Raw genomic sequence first — 23,970 nt, 5'->3', positions numbered from 1 at the left:
TTAAAAAGAAATTGAAAAGAAAAACAGGATTAGATATATGATATTGGTTTTTGTAGCCTGATCTATTCTGGCAGAGCAATAGCAAAGTGCATTGGAAAAATTAAATGAATTAATAATAATTGATAAACAAAAGTTGACTAAAGCACAAATGTAACTATAATATAGTCAAAATATCTGAGGTGTAGTTTGAACAGTGTCACAACATCAACAAAGGCTCAGAACAAATTCTATTAAATATGATATCGTTTTAAATGTCATTGTCTACCAGTAGATTTTCTGCATTAAACAAAGCCACGAGCGCTAAGATTATGGCTTGCAACGATTGCGAAAGCAACGTAATCGAAATAAAACGATTATTTTTGTATTATTATTATTACTTTTTCTTTTTTTTGTTTGGTTTTTCAGTTGAATTATACCTAAAGTTCAGGGTAATCAACTGTTAAAAACAAACTGTTCACATTTTTTTCTCCAAAAGATTGATGTTTTCAAATAAATGGATAATGGTTTTTAAGAATCGTGATATCAATTATTGACCCAAATAATCGAGATTATGATTTTTGCCATAATCGAGCAGCCCTACTAAGAATAAATCATTAACAGAACGTGAGCATCTCATCCAAAAGGCCCCAGAAGGCAACAGAAAGACATCACTGTGAGGACCTCTGGCAGATGGACAAATAATATAAGATCTCTGTCAGACCCATTCTGTTACTCCTGGCAGTGTTTCTGCGTCGTCGTCCACCCCCCCCGTGTACAGGTCAGCCAGCATGCTGAAGGGCGGCCCCCACAGGCTCAGGCTCTGAAAGTCCTGCTCCTCATCCTCATCCGAGGAGTCGACTGAACTGAGCGAACCTGCGTCTGAGCCGACACCCTCGTAGTCGAACACCAGGAGAGAGTCATAGGGAGGCGCTGTGGGGTCACTGTCGGCAGCATGCACGTTCTGTAGGGGAAACCAGGGAAACGCATCACATACAGAGAGTTTGAGTAGCAATCACAAAGAAATATTGCAATGATACAATGTCCTATACCACAGATATTCTGGTATAAAATTCAACATCACTCACATCCTCAATTAAATGGAAAATCTCTTCGTTGTCGTGGAGTTGTAGGCGGTAGGATGGGGGTCTCTGGACAGCAGGGAACACATCAGAGCAGAAGACTTCAGGACGATCATCCAGGCCTCTGAGGAGCTGACTCAGGTCATACTCCTAAAGAGAAAAATTAATTCAATCATTTTCTAAAATGAAAGATTGAGATTAAAGAGATTAATAATATGGAGCAGCCTCGAGACAATTTTTTCCTGACTTAAGCATGAGTCAGCGTTTCACATCAGGGGAGGGTAATGTAATGTAATGCACAGTCTGTCTGCATACTGTTCTGATTTGCCCCCTCTTTCTCTGTTTTAACTGCAGTTACAAACATGAAATATCCTCTAACTTTCACCTGTTTTGTTCCTCTTCCACCAACCAGTTAGCCCTTCACCTCTGTTAGTCATTGGATCACTTAACTCTCTGCAAACCTTTGGCCAAAATGAATCCCTTTACTAGATGATCTGGTGCTGTAGGTCATGAATCTCTCTAGTCCTCCTGCCTTAGACAACTGACAGTGCCACTATCTTTTAAACTTGTATTTAAACGTCCTGCTCCTACCCGGTCCTCTTCACCTCCCCCCTCCTCATTGTAGCAGAAGATTTGGTCCCTGGGTACATCTTCAAGGAGAGGAAAATCCTTTTCTGACCTCCTCCTTCTTTTCAGCAACAGCAGCAGCAGCAAGAGCAGCACTGTGGTCAACAAAAACAAAATAAGTCAGTACAAATAAACCAAAACAAATCAGGATACCAAGTGAATAAAACAATCCTGCTACATACGCAGAAGACCGAAAACTGTTCCCAGAACTGATGTTACGAGAGATGAGCCGTGCAGATGAGGGGCAGAGCGCGGGATGAAGCAGGTAGAGACAGCGCCTTGACACTGGCACACTTCTACATCCAGGGCGCTGTCTTGGTAGATCATGCCGACATCATAAATACGCATCAGCACACTATAGTCTCCAGGGGGCAAATCCCGTTTGGGAGCCAGGGCTGCCACACTGTCTGAAAGGGGAGACAAGACGCAGTTATTCTTGAAGAGTCTTTATTAAGCAAAATCCACTTTTTCATTTCTTTTATACATCAACATGTGTCCCCTCTGTATATATAAAAACCTGTCTGAAAATGAGCTGATCAGATTTTGGCCACTTTATGATGTCATAACGATATTTTTTTGGCTTGTGTAACCATTAGCCAATCACCAACCAAGATAACCCCCCCCCCCACACCTTATCACCTGAATCTGCTCCTAGAGCACCATTGTGTTCTTTTTAACCAAATATCTCTCAGAGGGGCGTGGGGAGGGGCTCCTTATTTTCATCTAAAGTAACAGATAGAGAATCAGCACTTTTGAAACAGGGCTGAAACAGAGGGTTCTATGGGATGCTGCAATGATCTGTTTGGTATTTCTAGCCAAACACTTCAGAGACATGTTTTGTATATATCTGAGACCTACAATATATTGATGAAAAACAGTATAATAGGGGACCTTTAAAATTCAACTTCTACATTTTTGAACTACAGTAATGAGCTTTTACTTGTGGAATTGGTGCTGATAGTCCAGTTGATTCTGTGCTCTCCTTGAAGCTCCACAGTAAAGGGCCCAGCATGACCAGGTCCGTCCACATCTATGATATCCAGCAGGGCAGGAAAAGGGTCAATATTGCACAGACTGGCTCTCCTCTGCTTGATTACAGGACGATGGTCATTCACATCTAATAAAGTCACAACCAGAGTACCTGTCCCTGTAGCTGGGACGGTATCTAGGAGAATGAAAGGAGAAGTGTTATTGTTTTGCCAGTTGGAAAGAAGATGATGTGAGTTTTGTCAGTTAAGACCAAACATAGATGTACCATTGTCGTAAGCCAAAACTAGGACTGTGTATTTGCTGTCTGTGACGTAGTGTGATTCTCTGTCCATGTTGCTTTTAACTTTGACAGATCCTGAGTCTTTATCAATACTCAGCCACCTCGCAGTGTCATGCTGTAGTTTATATCTGCAGAAAAGTAAGAGACACAACCTAATTAGATCTAAAAAAAATGCATTTAACCACACTTAATATACACATTTTGGGGCCAACCAGATGTCGACAATATGTATGAAGTGTGTTATCATACCTAACACTCTGTTTCCTAGCTGTGTCTTCGTCCTTTGCTTTGAGGTCAGCCACAGAACTCCCTGTTTTCTCATCCTCTGAGATGCTTACATAAATCTCTGCTGGCCTGAAAACAGGAGGCTCGTTTTTGTCCAACACTGCAACAGTCACTGTGGCTGTCGAGGTTGACACCCGTCCAGAAAACGGCACCTCATTGGTCACCACCACCAGCAGAGTAAAGACAGGAACGCTCTCAAAATCCAGCTCCTTGGAGAGGATGGAGATAAGGAAAGAAGGATGAAGTAGTCTGCATGTAAAAAGAAACAACAAGATTCCTGAATAAAAAAAAGACCTGGGCTGTTTTGATGATTCCCTCCATTTTACTGGAGCCTGTGGTGATGTTAAAGTCTCCCCTCTCGTTGCCTTTGATTATTGAGTATATGGTGTTGGCGTTTGGAGATCCTAACTCATCCTTGTCAGTGGCCTTTAGTCTTACAACCTCCACTCCAGCCTCATTCTCAGGGACTGATGTTGATACCTGGGGTTAAAGCATGAAACAGTGTTAAATGCGTTTATAGACTCAACTTATTTCAACATTATTATGAAGTGTTTGGGCATCTTTGACTCACAGATGTGACGGTGAACTGTGGAGCATTATCGTTGCTGTCAGTGACAGTAATGATGACAGTGCAGGTGGTTCTTAGCCCCTCCCCCTCCATATCAGCTGCTTGAATGAGCAGCTTGTATTCTGGTTGAGTCTGAAACAGGAACGAGAGTTAAGTGAGGAAGGAGAAAGTATTATAAATAGAAGTGTAGTGATTATATTACCTCTCTGTCCAGTAGGCCTACGCCTGCTTTTACCCTAATCAACCCACTCACTGGGTTTATGGCAAACATGTCCTCTGTGGGCATCTGAGCCTTTATACTGTATCTAACCATAGCATTGTTTGTCTGTGGGTCATCTTTATCCACTGCTACAACCTTTATGACAGACTCACCTGTTGAAGACAACAATACAACATTGTCTATTAGGAATTCAAATGAGCATTTCAGTATTGAAATAGAGTTAGTTGAAACTGAGCATTTCAGTATTGAAGTAGAGTTAGTTGAATCCTTGTCTCACCGGTGTTCGCGCTTTCACTCACTCTGCCATAGAAAGGGTTTTGAGTAAATGCTGGAGCGTTGTCATTCTGGTCAATGACGTGGATAATGAGCTCCATGGGCTCCTCAACCTTTACACCCTCATTCAGTGCATGGGCCCACAGCTGTAACACACACCATTTACATTCATAGCAGTCATTGTGCTTGGGGATAAACAAATAGTGTAACTGTAGAAAGTGAGATTATGCCTTCTTTCGTTTGACTCACAGTGTATTTGGCTGTACTCTCCCTGTCCAGGGGCTGCGTCACATACAGCACCCCGGATCGCCGGTCGACAGTAAAGATACCCTCGGGGGGGTGGTCAGCCCCTGGTCCTGTGATTCTGTAGGTTATCGCCACCTTTTCATCATTGTTTGACTTGATCTAAAGCACAATGATATACAAATGTTTCCGCCATGACTGTTTAAAAGTGCATTCAAAGCAATTCAATTACTGAATACTCCTTTAGTTACCTTCACCATCAATTTGGGGTATGACCCCCTTTCATTTTCTGGAAAGTGAATAGCTGGAATAACCCACTCTCTCTTCTTACGTTTCAAACAGCCAGACACACGTGCAAACTGAATGGTGGGGAGCTGCTCCAGGACCAGTTCAGAGTTATTCTGTTTGAAGCAGAGTCACCACGTCAAGTCAGATAAAACAAGCTACACATAACAATATGTTCTGTAAGTTTACCTCTAGCTTTGCGCTTCTTGTGATTTCATTATTGGAGGAGTTGATTCTGTTGTTTAAGCAACATGGCGACAATTCTGTTGCAGCCAGAAAGGCAGAACACTGAAGGATAAAAAAAAGAAAGAGGCAAATTTAAATAAATCACCACACACTGTAACATTTTATAATATTATAATGCTTAAATGATTCATATACATATTCAATAAAGAGGGCATTATTATAGAATATGACTATACTGTATATTTTGCTTTTCAAAAGAGAAAAACACACTTAGATTAGTTAATTCAGAGGAAATATCTTTTCAACAATAAATGAATACACATAAATATATATAGCAACAAACAAAAATAAACATTATACATTTAAAATGACCTACAGGTGAGCTAAGCAATAAAGACAGTTTTCTGACTGCAGGACGAATTTACGAGTTATAGTAAGACAGTCACCACACAAACTGTTAAACGGAAGAAAACTGAAAACTTCAACAGTCCAGCCTGTAACACTCACCTGGACTTGGCACAGCAAAAAGAGCAGACTTAAATCCCTTTTGTTGGTCATCCTCTCCTTTAGTGTAGAGATCCTCCAGATCTTGCCTCTGTCATTGCGCTGGCTCTGCTGCTTTGTTCCAATGGCAGCCTGCCAGCTCTGTGGCGTTTACTCACCTTCAGAGTTAAACAGTCAGTACCATTCATGTATCATCTTCCACTCTCTCTGCTATCAGTATTGTTCTACTAGCTGCTGCTGGCAACAGTAATGCGCCTACCTTGCTCCCAATGGTGCCAACGGAGTGATTGTTTGATTTTATCAGTGAAATGTTGGTGAAAAACCAAGAAGGTAAAGGTGACCTCAGTCAGTCAGTCAGTCAGTCATGCAGGTGTGTGTTTATGCACTCCACTCTCACCTTTTGGGAAGTGATGTACCTTTCTCTGAGAGGAGCGGTGTTGACATAACACAAGATCAGATTGTCTCCTGTGACACTCAACAATTACATGTTAGCCCACTTTATTTTGAAAACTGAGTTTCCCCACAGAGCTTTGGGTGTTAAACTCTAAAATATGCTAAATGTTGGGCTTCTGAATTTCATTTCATTGTGTTCACTTTGCAATCTAAATGTCTGGGATTAAAAACACACGAAGCAAAGGATAAAAAGTTTGTAATTGTTTAATATGAAAAACCTGGAGTGTTAACTTAATAACAGCTAATAATCAAACTGAAGACTGTACATTCACACTGAACATTAAAACAATACTTCACGGTTTACATTGATTAAATATAGAAAAGAGAGAACAAAAAGTTCACAGACGGATTGTGTGAAGCAAACTAAATAGAAACAACGTCTGACTGGGACCAAAGTGAGTGTCTGCATTATTCTGTATCATTTTGACTTTTGACTACAACTCAGGTTTTTCCTATAAAATGTCCATCATAAATACACTGAGGGATCAAAAGATGTTTCTGTCTGTATTCTGACCTTATAAATGCTCCAATTATATTTATCTTAGCTATGTCACCAACCAATGTATGCAACAGGTTGTGATATAATCCTTTTTCTCCCAAATATCCAGGAAACCGTTTAGAGGAAATGTTTACTATGAGATGAACAGAGCTGAATGTGATATGCTGTTCCTCTCCGTACAGTACTGTAGAAAACCTTGTGTTAGCTGTGCTGAGGTCTGGCCAGGTCAGAGTTCAGATACACGACAGTAGCGGTGATATCGTCCCTGTACATTCTCGCTAGGTCCTCCGGCAGAGACAGCATCAAGGCCAGCCTCTCCTGGCACAGCTCTCCGTACTCCCCGGTGCCCAGAGCGTGTCTGATGAGGTGTGTCGCAGCGTTGGTGTCTAAAGCGGGGGAGGCGCGGGCCTGACGCTTCTGCAAGAGTTCATGCATTTCACCCAACTGCATCTGCTTCTCAGATGGAGAAACAGGAGCCTGGAATAAAGAAACAACAGTTAGAAACTAGTGTTGATTTGTCAGCCTTGTTTCCATATATTCTTTTCCCTTCATCAAATGTCCTTTTAAAGTTTTGTAATTATATTAACAGGTTTTAGATGATTCAGAGTCTGGGCTTTATAGTTTTTTCCGAGTCAAAGAAAACCATGATTATCTTAGCATTACTGCGGTCAATGAAAAGTGTTTACATTTCAGTATTTTTTATTCATCAGATTGTATTGAACAGTTCGTCACAGTCAGTGTATAATGATGTTATATCTTGTCTAGGTCAAAAGGTTGTTGAAATAACTAACCAAGTTAACACTATTAGAAACAGAATAAGTTAAGAGGATCAAAACATATATCAAATAATTGTGAAGTTTAAGGTGTAGGTTGTCTGCTGTGAATCAGGGGAACATAAACACAAGTGACTTTGACTCCACACCTGAAGGTGAATCCCACTGAGATGCTCTCCAACGAGCCGTACCGCCTCCTCGTTCCCCAACTCGTCCCACAGCCCGTCGCTGCCGAGGATCAGGAAGCGGTCCTGAGGTCTCAGCTTGTGATGGGTTATTTCAGGGGCCACATCCAGATAGGGTGGAGTTAGGTAGTTAGGCGGAGTGTACTGGTACAGGTTCAGAGAGTCCAGGTCCACTCTGGACTCTAAGCTGGCTAAAACACTCTGCTGCAGCTCATGGCTCCACTTGAATCTGACGTCACCAAAGGCACGAAGGGGCATCAGAACCTGAGAGCAAAATAACAGCTTAGGACCTGTGGTTTATTTTAAAAACTCACGGTTACATTTTATAAACTCTCACCCCCAGCAGTCTGTCCTCTGTGACCACTGTGTCTCTCTCTGAGGGGGGGTGCAGGGACCTGATCCGCTCCATCTCAGCCTGGTTCTGTGAGTTGTGGTCCCGGGTAAGGGGCAGAGCACTCCATGATCCGTCCTCCTCCAGCACGCCCAGGACTGCTCTGCAGTCACCAGAGTTTGCCACGTGGATCCCGTCTGTGCCAACATGAGCCACACAGGCGGTGGAACCAGCAAACGCAACCTGGACAGAGGATGGCGCAGGTGTATCAGTAATAATACAAATCATAATAATAAAGCTTTATTTGAATGTATTGTAGGAGCAAGGAAGGTTTTGTGCTGGAACCTGAATGGCTGTGCTTTTCATCAGGTCATTGGAAAGGGGGACTTGAGCCTCCAAGGAAATGTCAGCATCGAGCCGTTTGAAAGAATAGTCTAGCGCTTCCAGAGGACTAGAGAAAGAGGGGAAGAACATCACTCATCATGAAACAGCAAGCACTTGCAATGTAGAAAACGTAAGTGTTTTACTACCAACAAAAACAATTGAAACAATCCCATATTAACTAAAAAATTGAATTGTTTGTTATCATGATAACATGAACCAGCAGAGACATTCGTGCAGTCATTATAGTGTTTAACTTATACACAACGGTAGTAAAATGACAAATGAAGAGGAAAACAACAGGCTAGAAGAGCTGTAGATAAAAAAATGAACTTGCATAAAGTTTGTTAGAAATACACAGCCTTGGATTTACCTCATGCCTTCACCATGTTCCTCACTCTCTATTAATTCTTGCCAGAAGACTCTGAGGTGGTCGAGGTAGAGGGACGCAGATTCCCGATAGTTGAAGTCTGCATGGTGTTTGTACCACTGCAAGATGGGAGGAAGAGGTCTCTCATTCTCCATGCAGTTCTCAAGCTCCTCCAGGCTCTGCTTTGACATCATTGCAACTGCAGCGTAGTACAGCAGACGCTCGCTGACAGCCTGGGCACACGCCCACCCCCCGTGGCCGTCAAACACTCCAAACAGCATGCCCTTTGACTGGAGGAGATACAGAATACTCCATTAAAGTTTACAAGAAGCGAAAGTAGGGCAGTGGATTGGATTGCAGAATGAGGGGAGAACATGCATACCTGTAAGCATGTGGCTGAACTACGACGGTCCTCATTAGGTGTGTTAGCAGGCAGCTGGTTGCTCTCAAACTTTCTGACAGCACTGAGACCCCTGCCATCAAACTCTGGCACGCTGACAGTCTGAAACACAGACGCACATACACACATGTACATGGTTATATATAACTGCAAATGTATTCAATATGTAGTACTGATATTATAATTTGAATGAAAACATAAAGCATGTCATACTACGATGACCTCACAACATGCTTAGTTACATATTGCAAGTCCCAGAGTTTATAAAATCCAATACCTGCTCATTGGATCGCAGGATGCTGTTGATTTGGACCTGGTTGAGCTGGAAGTCGAGGTCCTGGCGAGTTGAGAGGTGGCGCCCACTGAGAGACCAACTTCCTGAGTCCTCACCTGAGATGCCTGACTTGACTCTGGAGTTCATCCAGGAGGAGAAGTGACATATATTTGCTGCTCGAGGCTGAGAAGAGAGAAATGCTAGGGAGGTTAGTGTACTAAATAAACAAAACAACAATTTTTTTATGATTTCAAAAATGAAATATTTAGTTAAAAAGTAAATCAGGGTACACACCTGGAATTGTGCAGTAGAGGAAAGTGTCAATGTGTAGCTTGAAGCTCGTTGTACGATGCTGGCACACACACGGCCAGACATCTCTAATGACACTGCCACTTTGTATTCACCTCGATGTCTATGTGGAGGGGGAAATGAAATTAAAAAGTGAGTGAAAGAGTGTTGATAATCAGGGAGCTAACCTTACACTAGATAGCAAGCTAGATGTTCTGTGTCAGCCCGGCTTAAAGTAACATCATACTCAAGGTGCAATAACGAGTGGTGCAAATACGGTGCAGCATACCTCTCTTTATGACATTTCCTATAGGTAAATATGTGCATGCATGTAGGTATATTACATTAAGTTATCAACATAGAAACATTAAGCGAGCTAGCTGGCTAGCTTGGCTATCTTTAACATATCAGCGACTAACGTTGTAACAAAGCTTATACTTGAGTTAAACAAACACATATTGATCTGCTGCATGTGGAAAGTACGATGAATAAAAACGAAATTGAATGAATACTTACAAACTTGTAAAATGTACACATGAATCGATGTCGATTGAAAACTCCTTACATGACGGCGATGTCACTCAACGTCTGACGTAGGCATCAGACGCAGGTCGGAGAGGAAAGGAAAGGAGAAAAAGCAATCGAAATGGACAATCTTTGGCTCGACTTAACAGGGTCATTTTTTTATACAGTCTATGATCATTGCATATATTTGAATGTAAACTAATATAATACAAATAATATAATATAATAATAATATAATAAAGCAACGGAAAATCTCAAAGACTACGTAACGCATTTTTTTGTACGATTTTTGATGAGAAAGCATTTACATACATTAGTGAACAACAAGCAAAGAGCCTTTATAACATGTTCTAAACATTTTCTTACATAGCTGGGGCCTACCCATGTAAAAGAGCCTTTATAACATGTTCTAAACATTTTCTTACACAACTGAGGCCTACCAAGCGCCGCGCTGGGCCTACCCATGTATATAAGGCCCCATCTGACCTTTCACATTTACTAGCGTGGTTGTTACTATGGGAACGCGATTTGCTAACGTTCATCTCCAACGGTTGCTAACATTGGCAATAAGGCTAACGCTAATATGTTGTCACCTTAATTTATTTAATTGTGTGTAAGTGGGTGTCATGTTTAGCTGACGTTACTTTTGGAGCAAATGCTTGAACAAAAGCGTGAAGAAAAATGTTACTCTGAAAGAGCGGCTGTCATCCCACACGTTAAAGTTAGCTATACTATTTACTTTGTTAGCTTGATTAGCTAGCTTGCCGGTATGAAATAGCAGTTCCTATTTTTATCGCAAATAACGCTAGATTGGCCTGAGTTTGTTGTGATGATTAACAGGGGATAAACGTGAAATATAAGGTTAGCCATATTGTTACCTTGGTGGTATTTAAGCGTTGTTGATGGCTTCACAACAACTGAGTCGTTTCCACAGGGAAATGGATAGTAGGCCTACAGTGGTTTGCACCAGCAACCGTAACAGTAAGTCATTAAGTTGATGAATTTGCGTATACGTTTACATATTCATGTCTGTCTGGTTTACAAAGTCTCGCTGATGTAATCGTTTTGCTTTCAGCCGTAAGGACAGATCTCAGTTTGCTGCTTGAGTGTCTGAAGTTTCAGATGAAAAGTCCCGATTTGCAGAAACAAGCTCTTCTCACCATTCACTCTATCTGTGAAAAAAGAGGTAAACTATCAATGACAAATACATATCATTGTCCTTCCTCTGAACCATGTCGTTTACACACTTACCATCTCCCTCGATCTTATTTTTTTGTGTCACATATTTTCTTGTCATTTAAGTCAGTGACTCATTTACATATTGACCATAACTCTTTGACATGATACATATCCACTGTATGACAAAAAAACATTTTTATTATTTCAGAGGATAATGTGGACCTGCTGAGAGAAATGGGAGGTGTAGCATTTGTGTACAACCTCTCCAAATCCAGTATTGTTCGTTCAGATGTTAAGGAGACTGCACTCTTTACACTCGGCACATTAGCAGAGGCCAATGGTAGGCGTGTGCGTGTGTGTGTTTGAATGAGCAATTGTGTTACTGTTTTTTCAAGTGCAAGTTGTTTTAGAGTATATCACCTTTTAACATTTTGATAATATGTTATGTATCTTTCCTTCCTGTAGTGTATTGCAAGAATTCTCTGTGCAGAAAGGAGACATTTGCAGACCTTGCCTCATTGTTGGTGGAGGAAGACATCCCGCTGACACAGAAGAGAGTGTCTGTGTATCTGCTGTCTGTGTTGGTAGCCAACAACAGTAAGATCCAGACACATCAACTGACATAATGATTTAAAGCTATATAATTGGTGGTCCTATTTACGTACACGTTTTTCTGTCAGTTAACATGACATGTTCTATAGTTTTTTTAAGTTGAAATCTCATCAAATGTACAGTAGTTTTTTAATCTCTCTGTCTGTGCTGTTGCAGAATCGGGACAGACTTTAAGCCAAACCACCAGCTGCCTTGATATACTACTCGACCTCTTCAGGTACTTTGCAATTCTAAACATTATAGACATCATCACTCATTTCAAGTTAACATAATTACTCCTTTAATGCTTTTTAAAAAACCTTACTTATATAAGATTAACAGATACGTTTAACAGTAAGCTTTTTTGCAGGACCACTTCCCCTCTCTCCGCAGGGGCTTCTTTGAGAGCTGCTAATGCCACTCAAACATTCCAGCTTTGGGCATCTGTGTCTAGTGCTCTCTGTGGATGTGTCAACAACCCTCAGAATGGTATTGTCATCTGTGTATTCGTGTTTTGTACTAAGCAGTTAATATATGATAAACATTGATGCCTTCCAGACAATTGCTTTCAAAGGTAAAAAATGCCCCAATAAATCTCAGTTTGCCCCTAAAAAAAAACATCAATCGTCTGTGCTTGAAACATTAGCAGGGCTTAATGTTTCGGGTAAATAAAAAAATCTACAAACTGATAAACTTTAAATAAACAAAGGCTATTTAGAGCAAAAATAAAACCATTAATAGTTTGAACTGTGTGCTTTTTCAGATTCTATACGCATAAAGATGATGGCATGCTTCTCTGAAACAGCAACATTATGCTTTTTATTTACTAAAGTTGACACAAGATGGTCATATTCTATGCATTTTATCTAATTTTAAACAGCAAACATTATTATATGTTTAAAAAATATATAAATATAATATAAATTCTCAGAGTGGGGTAAAAGTTACCCACAAAATATAGATATTTTCATTTCCCCTTTTCTCAAGTCAAAACCACGAGATGTTTATATCTGGAGTTGTTTCTTTTGTCTTCCAGAGGAGGGTCAGCGTATTTGTGTAGCAGCCTTTCCTGTAATAAAAGTGTGGCTTCAGCAGATTGCGCTGCCACGCACAGAGATTTTTCAACCCATATGTTCTTTCATAGCAATGACGGTTGCCAACAACTGTAAGTAAAAGAGTCAATGTTTATGTAAACCATCAACATTGACACCAACATTTGAATGAATATATTTATGAATGTATGTTAATCACTTTTAACACGTTTCTGCAGCCTGTGTTCAGGAGAGTTTTTCGGCCTCAGGCGGTCTGGATACTCTCACTCTCGCACTGGCCCGTCTAGCTTCTGCTGCCGATACAAGCCTGTTGTCGTGCCAGCTTTCTGTCACTATATCCAAGACCCTGTCAGCCTGCATCACAGAAAACTGTGCGTATCACCCTCACACAAACATGAGCAAACAGTTCTCTTAAAAACGTAAATAAGTGTCTCCTTTTACAATTCACAATCTGTTCTTTGTAGCGTCTCTGGCTTCAGGTCTGGCTCAGTATGGCGTGGTTTCCCACCTCTTCTCCCTGCTGGCTAGCCCACACCTGGACCACGAGGAAAGGCTCTCTGTTTTACTCACCATGGGCCACTGCACTGAGGCTTCAGGTGAGACTCCACATGAGAGGGCTGTTCATGTATAATCACTTCTGCTTATGTTGAAGTGTGTTTCAACTACAATGTCATCCACAGCTACAGTTTATTCCAGTCTTCCTTCCCTTGAGAGTACAACTTGAGTATTTATTTGATCCACGTGTGCTTTACAACTTTGTGTTTCTTCCTGACTATAGAGGAGCACCAGTTTCAGCTGGTGCAGTGTGGGGGCCTGCCCCTTATTATAACCCTACTCACAGAGGACACAAGTGAGGAGGTTAGGAAGGCTGCTACATTCATATTGCAGACCTGCAAACAGGCCAGTAAGTCATCGTCGTGACTCCACAGAAGTGGGTAGAATTTAGAATATGGAGTATTAATGACTTCTTTGTCTTTGAAGCCATGTCCATGGGAGTGCCTGGTGTGAAAGTGAGACATGGTGAGGGAGAACATGTGGACCCCTTTATAAACATGGAAAGCTTCAAGAGCTCAGCCAGAGAGTTGCTGCGCAGGATTGACCAGCTAGAGAAGAGACCAGCAAAGGTCAGATATGCATTCACGCACATGGCTACAGTTGAGGCAGCGAGGGGACTCATTATCTGTGCTTATGTCCATCGTTAGGAGGCTGAGGATGAGCAGGAAGTCCTATACCCATTCGATTCATCTGAAGAGCGAGGCCAACCATCTCTGCCTCCAGCATCACCTCCACCTCTGCAGCAGGAGAGCTTCAGAACCATTCCCACGGCATATACTCTCAAGCTGTTAGAAGGAGGGGACGACGACAACAACGTTAAAATTCAATTGTTGAGAAATGTGATCAAAAACAGGAACAACAGCCAACTGAAGAACACGAGCTCCAGTTTAAGTATGCAGGAAGAGGAGAGTAGAACCAGTGGAGGGGATGTGAAGTGTTCAGTGTGCAAGGGCACTGGATCCCTCACGTCTTCACATGGGCGGCCACTAGAGGGAGGCAGAGAGCCGCACACAGCAGACAAGTGAGTAGCTCCTCACTGTCGGTGACTTCTTAATCAGAACACTCAAAGTAAAAGATGGCTTTCATAATAACTGTTTCTCATTTCACTCGCTCGTTTTTGTTTAGTGAGTTGTTCAAGCCCCCAGCACCAGTGAGGCACAGTGTACCAAAGGAAATGAAATGTGCTGATGAAGAGGGTAAGACCTGCAGTACCTTTATCACACTTCTTTGCTTTCATTATTGTTTTCAGTAGATGTGCAGTTTTGTACACGTTTTTTTCAAGTAGTATATTTTTCATGTAAAGAATTGCAGGATCATGAGATGAGTAAGGGGGGGGGAATCCAAGTGGAGGGCCGCTCACTCTCTCATATCCGGTGTGCAGGTAGGAGAACAAGAGAACCCTCAATTAAAATGTTTTCAATGTTATTTAAACACACGGTGGTTAATGGACTTAGCAAGCATAGTGTTTTGGTTAGCCTTTACTTTAATGTACTGTTACTATGTTTTGTGTCAGTATGATAACATATTTTAGTCTCACTTTGTGTTTCTTTGTCCTCTACATGTCCAGGCCTGAAAAGTCCACACATATTCAGTCTTTGTATTGTTACTTCTAAACTTAAAAATAGTAATTTAGTTAGAGTATTACCGTGCCAACAGTGTTTTTTTTATTGTAAACAGATCCCTTTGCCTCTCTGTTCTTGCTCTCCTTCAGGTTGTGTGCTGCCTTTTGAGGAAGTGACTAGTCGCAATTTTGCATCTCTCCAGAGCTCCTGCCAGCAGAGCTGTGAGATGCACAGAGTTCTCCAGGAGGCCACCGAGCGGTTCAGGACGCGTCACTGCAACCTTCTGTTCAGGAGAGAGCCCCAAGACGACTCTGTAGGACAAACCGACCCAGAACCTGACCGGGTTTCACCTGCAGAGTCACCGAGAAGCTGGACAAACTGGAACCGTAAGCAACATTTATCATCTGACTTTGCTCAGGAAACCCACCTAATAACAGAAAATGACTGGTTGCTCATTGACAGAGGTTCCTACTCGCGTTGCAATGGCCTTGGTTTGAACGTTGCTGTGTGTCAGACAGCCATTTTAAATGGTGTAATATAAAGTTGAAGCTCAATGCTATTGTCCATATGTTTCCCCATGTGTGCTCACACAATGATAATAACAACATCATTTTTTTATGTAAAGGGGATACTACACCTTACATTGCTTTGTGAAAAAGCCCCCTCCCCCCCCCTCGTCCTCCTGAGAGATGTGATTTCATGTTCTGCCGAGATTCGTTTAGCATTTGTGGTCATTTTTGCTTTGGCACATGTTGTTGCCATACTCGCAAAAACCTGGTGATGCTAGCATCGGCTAACCTGCGACTGCAAGATGGGTTGAATATTACTGCATTTGGCAGGTAAAGAAAATGCAGATATTAAAACCTGGGCGTGGAATCATCTCAGACGTTGCCCCTAATTAACACTGCACTGAATTATGGGTATTAGACTAAACTCATGCTTTTGTTGCTTAACAGCTATAAAAGTCTTTATTTGTAAAATATGTAACCATGAACTTAAACATTGTGCTTTACTTCAGTCAAGATAAATAGTAAATGTTGTACTAGTGAAGACATGAGGTCCTTTCTGGCGATGATTAACTATGAGGAAACCTCTCAGACCGTAAACATGCCTCATTCATGTGGCTGTTGCCCAAACTGTTTTATGGTGAAAAAAAAACATTTATTTTCCTTTTCCATAACTGCTCTGTTAATATCCTTGTTATGAAACACACATTGTTGTCTTTAACTACAGCTATAAAATGTCTGATTTCTATTCCCCTATAAAAGATGTCTGCCTGACTCCCATACGTAAAGAAGCAAAGAAAAGCACCGTGGCACAACACCACTGGAAAAGGCACAATGGTGAGAGTTATGCAGCAAGTGGATTTATATACAGCTATTTAACACACCAATGTTTAAGGATTGTAGCAAATGAGCCTACGTAGTTAAAAAAAATCAACAACTAAGCCTCAGACAAATTATTGCTGTATGCCACTCGTTTCTGTAGGTTTTTATTTGGCTTTCTTCCATCATAGGTATCACTCTGACTCCACTGCGCAGAGGGGCTAACAAGAAGATAATGACCTTTAATAACAGGATGGGTATGTGTGCAATACAAATAGACAACATCTCATTTATTGTTCTTTTATGTTTGTCAGCATCTCATCCCTCCTCTCCACAGGTCCAACCTTCATTCCCCTCAAAGGGTCTCATCTTCCTGGAGGTAAATATGTGCTACCAGATACGGGGGTGTTTACAGTAGATTAATTTGAGGTGTGTGAATGTTATGATGGAGAGCCAGTGGTGGGAGCTGTCTCCGCAGTGTGTTCTTGGCAGCAGACAAACAAAAGAGCAGAAGGAATGTTGAACAGCAGCCAGTGTTCTCACAGGGCAGGCTAGAGCTGGTTCAGAGCCACACAACTGTATTAAGCTGTTTCACACTCTGTATAACACTGTGTGTCTCTGTGTGAGAGAGAGGGACAGAGACGTTTAAAGGGTGCGTTCTTATGCTTTGTATTCAGCCAGTGACATGTTTAAATGAGATGGCCTTTTAGTATGTTCTGCATTATGATATCGCATGCTTGGTACTTGCATGACGTTCAATATTACCCATTATATTTTGCTGCTATGTTTGACAATGTACCCCGGTTTTTCTCCTGCTTCCCAGTCTACCCTTCTCTTTCTTTTGGTCAGACTTTCTTTAGCCTGATTGTTGCATCATGGGCGCAGAGGCATTGCTGTACAGTGCAGTATTTCTGTGTGCACTTTACTTTATACCTGTCTGTCAAATGTAGTTTCCAAAGCTCACGTTGTGTGATTGACACTGAGAACAGTTGTTTCTTCCACTGCACAGCTCGCCTTTAATCCTCTCTCTTTCCTGTAACGCGTTTTTTTTTTTTACCTTTCTCTTCTTACATATCATACTTTTCTCTTGCCTGCTGCCGTCATCCGTCGTTCTTCTTCCCTTTATATTGTTGTTCTCAAAGCAGCCCTATTAGTCATCACTTGTGATGTAATACTGCTCTAACGAGGAGCGAGAGAAGAGAGACAGTATTCTGTTGTGTCTGGGGCCAGTTGATGTGTTGTAACAGAATGAGTTACTCCAACATGGCATCTTCTTCTTCTTTACACACAAACACGTACTGTTCTACGTTTCAAATTCAGAGAGAAGAGGAGGCAAAAATATTGGAAATCACAGTCTTGATGATGATCTGAGGACTAGCACAGAACACTCTCCCGCTGTAAGAGTTTCAAATCATATTTTCTGTCAGAAATCTATGTATGAACTTTACATGAGATTCACAGTGAACTATTGGCTGCAGGTATTTATAAAGAAAATAACATGATCATGTTCAATTGACCATCTCTTGCACTATAAAAGTTGATAGTCTGCAACTAAGTCTTAACATAAATGTCCGAGCCTTCTTGAACAAATCAGCAGAAAGACTTTCATAACCTTTTAATGTTACTGTATGTAACTTTGTAACCAATCCTTTGATGGGAATAGAATTACACAACATCAAACGTCAAACTTGATTTTCAAAGGGTATTACAACAAGTTGCAACTAAACAAAGTTGGGAAATCCATTTCAAATAGTGCGACATGCTTAGCAGAATGGCTGCTGGGAGTTTGCAATGTGTTGATAATAGGCTGAAATGTGCAAAACCACCAGTTTGTTCTATTAACATTGGTCACACAGGCATCTGTAGAATATTATTTTAAGCCACTAACTAACAAATGTGCATCTAATTAAATTTTATTAGAGCTGTAGTCATTCGTCCATGTGTCAGTGGAGAAGGCATTTAGTGTTCATAAAAGAGGCAAAGGTATTATATTTGGGCTAAAATAATGACTAATTGCAATTATTTTGAATAATATTACAATTGCAACATCAGAGGGAATTATCATTTTTGAAAGATTATCCACATTATCATTCAAACAGTATATTAAAACGATCATTCCACTCTCTTCTGTCCGTCATTGTCCACTCAAACGTTTTTCCTCTTTTGCCTGTCATCCATAGAGAAGGCAAAGGAGAGACTTCAGCAGTGAGGAGGTGCGGTACCTGCTGTGTGGCGTGAAGACGTACGGCTTCTCCTGGAACTCCATCTTGTGGTCATACCCCTTCCAACCTGGACGCACCAATGTGGACCTGGCCAAGAAATACAGGCGGCTCATGCAACAAGAGAACATATCCTTGAGGCCAGATATTTGATATTTTCCTTCATGAATGTCAAATTGCATAAAGATGAACTGACAGATTGTCTTTTTGCCTGCAGAATTCTGGCTGTGCATATTCTTGATCCTGAGTTCCACACCCTGCCTATTGTTGATGGCAAACTGTAAATAATAAAGCGCTGCCTCCCTTAATACTCTATTGTTTTAACAAAAAAATCCACAAAAGGCATGTAATACATTTACTCATAATGTATTATAGTATTTAGTGTTTTTCAGTGCCTTGACTTCAAAGCTTTATAAACTCATATTATTCTCTCAGTACATATTTATTTAAGGATTTCTAGTATTTTTTGTATTTATATAACTTGTTCATGGTTTGCAATTTGTTTTTGCAGCATTTTCATTGCTAATTGTTCTTTCTGTTATATTCAAAACATTAAAACAGCTTTTTGAGATTGTTGAATATGTGAGGATGAATTGTCAGTTTTTGTGTGAATTATATAGGAAGAGGAGACATTTTGAAATCCCTCTTTTGTTGGAGCACCACCTATTGATGACTCACCACCACTGTGTTACCACATGAAGGTGTGCCAGATTTGATTGCAACAACACGGCATTAATGAGTTGTGACAGGAAAAAGACTCAGCCCTAAACACATTGGCAAACATAAAAAACAAGTCTGTGTCATAACTAGGCCAGGGCAGATCTGCTTTGTACCCAATTTATTATTATTGGACATTCATTTAACAAACAAGCAAATACAGTTGTTTTTAAAGTCAACACCGACTTTGAAGTGAGGCAGGAAATCAACAAGAGGAGAGGGGACTGGAGTCCAGCACTTAGTGTTTATTGATCTGAAAGCCTCTGGTATGACAGGAATCGCAAATCAGGCTGTTTACCTATTCTCAGGGAGCATCAAGAAGCAGCTCGGCCTACTAAAGGCTAGCTTGACTGAGATCAGTGTCTGAAGAGTGCCTCTCCCTCTCCACAGGGACTCATCAGTGTGTTGTCAAAACCATGGGACTTACCCGGTTGCCGTGCCTTGAGGCGTGGTCTGTTCACATTAGGTGCGGTTGCATAAGGCATGTGACTGCTTTAAGTGGGACTTAATTTGATGATGTTATGAAACTGGAGAAAACCCATGATGCAGTTATTTGCTGGTATAGTGTTACTAGTGTACTTACACATTTAAAAGAAGCTGTATGATGACATTGCAGTGTAAGCCTTTTTTAATTTGGTTGTATTCCTGTGAAAGTCAATAGTTATTTCTCTCTAAATTTCATTTTAAGGCAGGGTGACGTGGCCTCTCATACCAATCCACTGACTTCTTGGTTAAGATGTTGGGATAGCAATGCAGTGAGGGCAGGGGGAGTGTGGTGGGAGAGGCATGTGAGGAGCTGATTTCTCATGGACTGAAACGCAGTCACACTGAGGACTTTTGACCAAGACCCCCCGAAAAACCTCCTTCCTCTGGAAAGAATGTGGCTTCGTCTCTCCCCCCATTCTTGTCCCTCCCCCCCTCGTCCTCTCCTGAGAGATTGTGAAGAGAGGCACTGTGTCTCTTACATGTGTGCTGTGTTGGCTGGAATTCGATTTCCATATGTACACTGTGTCCTACACATGTACTTGTGTGTTACAAAACATGCTCTACAATGGAGAAAGGTCCAATTGTTTCAGTGTGTGCATCGAACAGATCTTTGCTCTGCGCTTCGTATATTCCACATTCAAACACTGGGAGGATCCTACTGTAGCTTTTGCGGGCTGACAACTGGTAAATATTTATCATGATCTACAAAAGTGTCCTACTTTCCATTGTCAAAACCTTCAACATAAACATTTCTTCAGTTAAAAGTGCAAACAAGTAAAAACCAGGGACCAAGACGAAAACATATGTTGAATAATATTTTTATTTATTTGTACAATCAAGACACTACTTGGGTTAAAGTATTCCATCATTGTATTGCAGAAAATACAATAAGGAGTAGAAAATTACAAAGTCCAAACATGACTACTTAAACGCAAAAAAGTTTATTTGACATTTGTTTCCTGCTGTATAGCGGTATTCATATACTGTGTCCATCTTTGGTTGCATTGCTAGTGTCCCTTGCCTGTCGTTTTGCATTCACCCAAGGCGTGCTGCAGACCCACAAATCCATCTCAAGCTTTTTCCCTTTCCCTTTGTACTCTTCCTGTAGTGTGATATATAGCAATGGCTTGTTTTTCTCTCAAAAATGTCCAGTTTGTGAGATTTAGTGGCATCTAGTGGCGAGGGACTGCAAACAACTCAATACCCCTTCACACCCTCTTCCCTTTTTCAGGTGTTGGAGAACTACACCTGCCTTCAGGTAATGAAATCATGGAAGGCCCTCTCTAGAGTCAGATTTGTTTTGTCCTTTCTGAGCGACTGTAGAAATATGCCGGACTCTGCGAAGAGGACCTGCTCCCTAGATAGGAAGGGCTGATCTTAAGCAAACAAAAACACAATCATTCTTAATTAGATGTGATTATATACTAATGAAAACATAGTTAGGAATGTTGTATTGTATTTATGCTAATAGTTCCCCTTAAATTGTACATACTGGACATTAATAGAAAATCATTGTATCTTGCTTGGTGAATTTGCATAGAGAAACATCTCTGTTGTCCGGCAATATACGTAAATACACTCAATACACACAAAAACCCGTGCTGTTAAAGCCCCACCAATATACCGTTTTGTGTTTTGGCACATATGGTTCATAAAGAAAGAGAAATAGCTGTTTGCCTTAATTTAGCCACTTCGGTTAGAAAAAACATTGCATCTGTGATTCTTTCAGAATTCATGTAAGGGGTTAAGATGGTTTCACAGAAAAGTATCCATTCACTTGTTTAACGAATTTTTTGTTTTATGCTTTCACATCAGCTCAGTGGAGGTGGTCATGTCACCAGGGAGGTTGACATTGTTGGGAATGAAGTCAGCGACAAGGTCATTTCCTTTCAGCTCTAAGTTCTTCAGCAGTCCAGAAACACTTTCTTCGTTGAAATCACTCGCAAGCTGCTCCAAATTATCTGCAGCCTCCACCTCCATCAGCTGTTCCACAACACCGTTTTGGCATACCTCGGTCACCAGGATGTCTGAAGCCTCATCTGCATCGATGGTGGCGGTGATGGGAGGAATGTCAATAGGCTCAGGAGTTACATCAGGGACACCCAGGTCAATCAATGGAAGTGAAGAAAACACTGGCTCAGGGAGAGACTCTTGGCTAAACAGGTCTATCTTCTGCTCCAGAACCTCAGCTGGGGCTGGTACTGACTCTGGGATGGGTTCAGGGAATGCTTCTGGTTCGGCAACTGGCTCGGGTTCAGGAAGTGCCTCTGGTTCGGGAACTGGCATAGGTTCAGGGAGTGCCTCTGGTTCAGGAACTGGCATAGGTTCAGGGAGTGCCTCTGGTTCAGGAACTGGCACAGGTTCAGGGAGTGCCTCTGGTTCGGGAACAGGCTCTGTAGCTGGTTCTGGAGCAAGCTGAACTTCAACAACAGGTTTTGGATCGGCAACAGGTTCTGGTTCGCTGACAGAGACCAAAGGCTCAGGTACGGCTGGATGTGGGGTTGCAAAAGGAATATCTACTATTTTAGTGTCAATCAAACATTCTTGAGTGGCACATGCCACCGGTGCCACTGGCTCCTCCTTCACCACCTCCAGAACCTCCGTCTTAATGGCCTCCTGAACCTGTGTTATCCCGCTGTCTGCTGCTGGCTCTGCTGCAGTCTTCTGCTCAGGAGCAGCAGCCTCAGCACTGTTGGCTTCTCGCGTTCTGCTAAACCGGTTTCCCATGATTAACCTGTACAGAGTTAAAAATTAGACTTAAATTACTTGAAATATTAAAATGTCAAATTCTGTTGTGCAAGTCAAACTTTTCTTCAGCTCAATATTACACAATGTCCCTGGTGCTAGAATTGCATTTAAGTTTGAGCTTTCTGTTCAAATTCATGAATACACAGTTGAGCAAGGTAACCAAAAACACAAAAAGTAATCAGAGACACTTGCTTGTTTCTGTCAGGATCCACTAAACTGGTTGAGCAAAGAAATATCCCTGTGTGTGGGTTATGGTACATTGTGTTCTCATCCCCTTCCCGAGCCGCATGTACAGCATGTACCATAACATGTGTAGGGATTTGAGCGTGTATATATAGGGAATGTTAATGTTACGGGGATTTTTAAGCATTCGTTTACTAGATTTATCATTTCTCGCATGCCTGCTTTGCTACTTCTCATGTATTTACTCCATTAATTAAAACGAATCTGGACACGTTTAGACGTGCCTTCAAAACGTTTGCAAATGATAACCCCTAACGGCCCCGTTTCATGTAAATACGATTTTATGATTTCTCTTCGTTTGCTTTTACTAATTACATTGTAAAATCACCACACCTTGATCCAGTTGTGCAGCCCATCAGATCATTAATCCGCACGAGGACAAGCAGTTCAAAAATGTTTTAATGTTTAATAAATGTACATGACATGACAAGTCACTTGATTATTGTCATTTCAAACACAAACAACAACCATGCGCTAATTGCCACTGATTTTTGGTGAAAGCTAAACGAACAAAGAAACCCTTGCAGGCGACCCCGCCTCCCTCTCGTGCTGAACAAGCAAAAAATATACCTAACCCTAAAAAGTGTAAAAGTATACAGAAATAAAAACAGCTCAGGTTATAACATCATGTAAGAAATATTGACCCACCGTTTGAAGCTTTTCGCGTTTCAGAAGAATTGGATAAAGTTGCAGAGGATCACGCACACCCAACTTGGAGAAGTCCGCACGTCAAACTGTCCGTCGAAGCGCGTACCAGAGAAGTAGACTCACACTGCGCGTCCACGATGCGCGTGCCGTGAACCAACCACAAGCCTCCAAACTTCCCGAGACAGATTGACTTCAGAAAAAGTAAGGTTCGCAACATTATACTACTTATTGGCATTTAATTAATCAAATGTTATATGCAGTCGTGTTTCAGTTTTAACTCTTGACAAACCAGTGAGACCTTAAGTTTCAAAATGTGTAGTATCAGTTTCAATATGACCACCGCTAGATAATGTTTGTAAATAATCAACATATTGTTTGAAAAATATCTTTATTAGATCATGTTTCAAAACTATCACTACTAAAGCTTTTAAATGGATCCTTTTAAATTCATGAAAGTTATTGATTATAGCGATCACAACAGTCCATTTCACTTTAATGTAATGTGGTCATAACATGGAAGTTCATCAGCTGACACTGTGGGTAAACACTAAATCTATGACATACTTAAGTTTGTTATTCTGAGAAGTCCTATTCAATGCAGACTCTTGAAGATCACTCAGAACATAATGGATAAAGCCAAGGCACAC

At 41.2% G+C, this 23,970-nt stretch overlaps 4 protein-coding genes across 5 annotated transcripts; 1 reads left to right on the top strand and 3 right to left on the bottom strand.

Annotated features, from left to right (window-relative positions):
• Positions 1-515: 515 nt before the first annotated feature.
• Positions 516-5,666, bottom strand: LOC104965112 (B-cadherin). The gene is made up of 15 exons (XM_010794056.1): positions 5,523-5,666; positions 5,019-5,117; positions 4,796-4,945; positions 4,551-4,706; positions 4,306-4,447; positions 4,011-4,180; positions 3,812-3,940; positions 3,535-3,720; positions 3,205-3,449; positions 2,941-3,083; positions 2,626-2,850; positions 1,868-2,092; positions 1,650-1,780; positions 1,065-1,208; positions 516-940 (listed from the first exon to the last, which is right to left on the bottom strand). Exons 1-15 carry the CDS (start codon positions 5,571-5,573, stop codon positions 695-697), a joined length of 2,442 nt encoding a protein of 813 aa, XP_010792358.1. The 5' UTR covers positions 5,574-5,666; the 3' UTR covers positions 516-694.
• A 493-nt stretch (positions 5,667-6,159) lies between these two features.
• On the bottom strand, positions 6,160-10,089 carry pdp2 (putative pyruvate dehydrogenase phosphatase isoenzyme 2). Its single transcript, XM_010794055.1, has 9 exons — positions 9,990-10,089; positions 9,480-9,597; positions 9,189-9,368; positions 8,894-9,013; positions 8,515-8,801; positions 8,106-8,211; positions 7,767-8,003; positions 7,394-7,693; positions 6,160-6,948 (listed from the first exon to the last, which is right to left on the bottom strand). The coding sequence occupies exons 2-9, from the start codon at positions 9,558-9,560 to the stop codon at positions 6,673-6,675; spliced, it is 1,587 nt and encodes a 528-aa protein (XP_010792357.1). The 5' UTR covers positions 9,561-9,597; positions 9,990-10,089; the 3' UTR covers positions 6,160-6,672.
• A 432-nt stretch (positions 10,090-10,521) lies between these two features.
• Positions 10,522-18,789, top strand: terb1 (telomere repeat binding bouquet formation protein 1). Of its 2 annotated transcripts, XM_010794053.1 has the most exons (20): positions 10,522-10,979; positions 11,074-11,184; positions 11,386-11,517; positions 11,643-11,774; positions 11,946-12,006; positions 12,139-12,257; positions 12,805-12,933; positions 13,039-13,191; positions 13,285-13,416; positions 13,599-13,724; positions 13,802-13,944; positions 14,023-14,396; positions 14,501-14,571; positions 14,679-14,756; positions 15,087-15,323; positions 16,206-16,280; positions 16,454-16,519; positions 16,600-16,641; positions 17,583-17,659; positions 18,443-18,789. In XM_010794053.1, exons 1-20 carry the CDS (start codon positions 10,901-10,903, stop codon positions 18,632-18,634), a joined length of 2,529 nt encoding a protein of 842 aa, XP_010792355.1. In that variant the 5' UTR covers positions 10,522-10,900; the 3' UTR covers positions 18,635-18,789. The 2 variants fall into 2 exon arrangements, with proteins under 2 accessions (XP_010792355.1, XP_010792356.1); XM_010794054.1 differs by lacking the exon at positions 17,583-17,659.
• A 1,697-nt stretch (positions 18,790-20,486) lies between these two features.
• Positions 20,487-23,428, bottom strand: LOC104965109 (protein TsetseEP-like). The gene is made up of 2 exons (XM_010794052.1): positions 23,324-23,428; positions 20,487-22,418 (listed from the first exon to the last, which is right to left on the bottom strand). The coding sequence occupies exon 2, from the start codon at positions 22,409-22,411 to the stop codon at positions 21,491-21,493; it is 921 nt and encodes a 306-aa protein (XP_010792354.1). The 5' UTR covers positions 22,412-22,418; positions 23,324-23,428; the 3' UTR covers positions 20,487-21,490.
• Positions 23,429-23,970: the final 542 nt, after the last annotated feature.

This window comes from Notothenia coriiceps, unplaced genomic scaffold (assembly GCF_000735185.1).
Source record: "Notothenia coriiceps isolate Sejong01 unplaced genomic scaffold, NC01 NC01_scaffold00037244, whole genome shotgun sequence".
NCBI classification, from domain to species: Eukaryota; Metazoa; Chordata; class Actinopteri; order Perciformes; family Nototheniidae; genus Notothenia; species Notothenia coriiceps.
The sequence above is the reverse complement of the archived record's forward strand: the minus strand, read 5'-3'. Positions and strand labels throughout refer to the sequence as shown.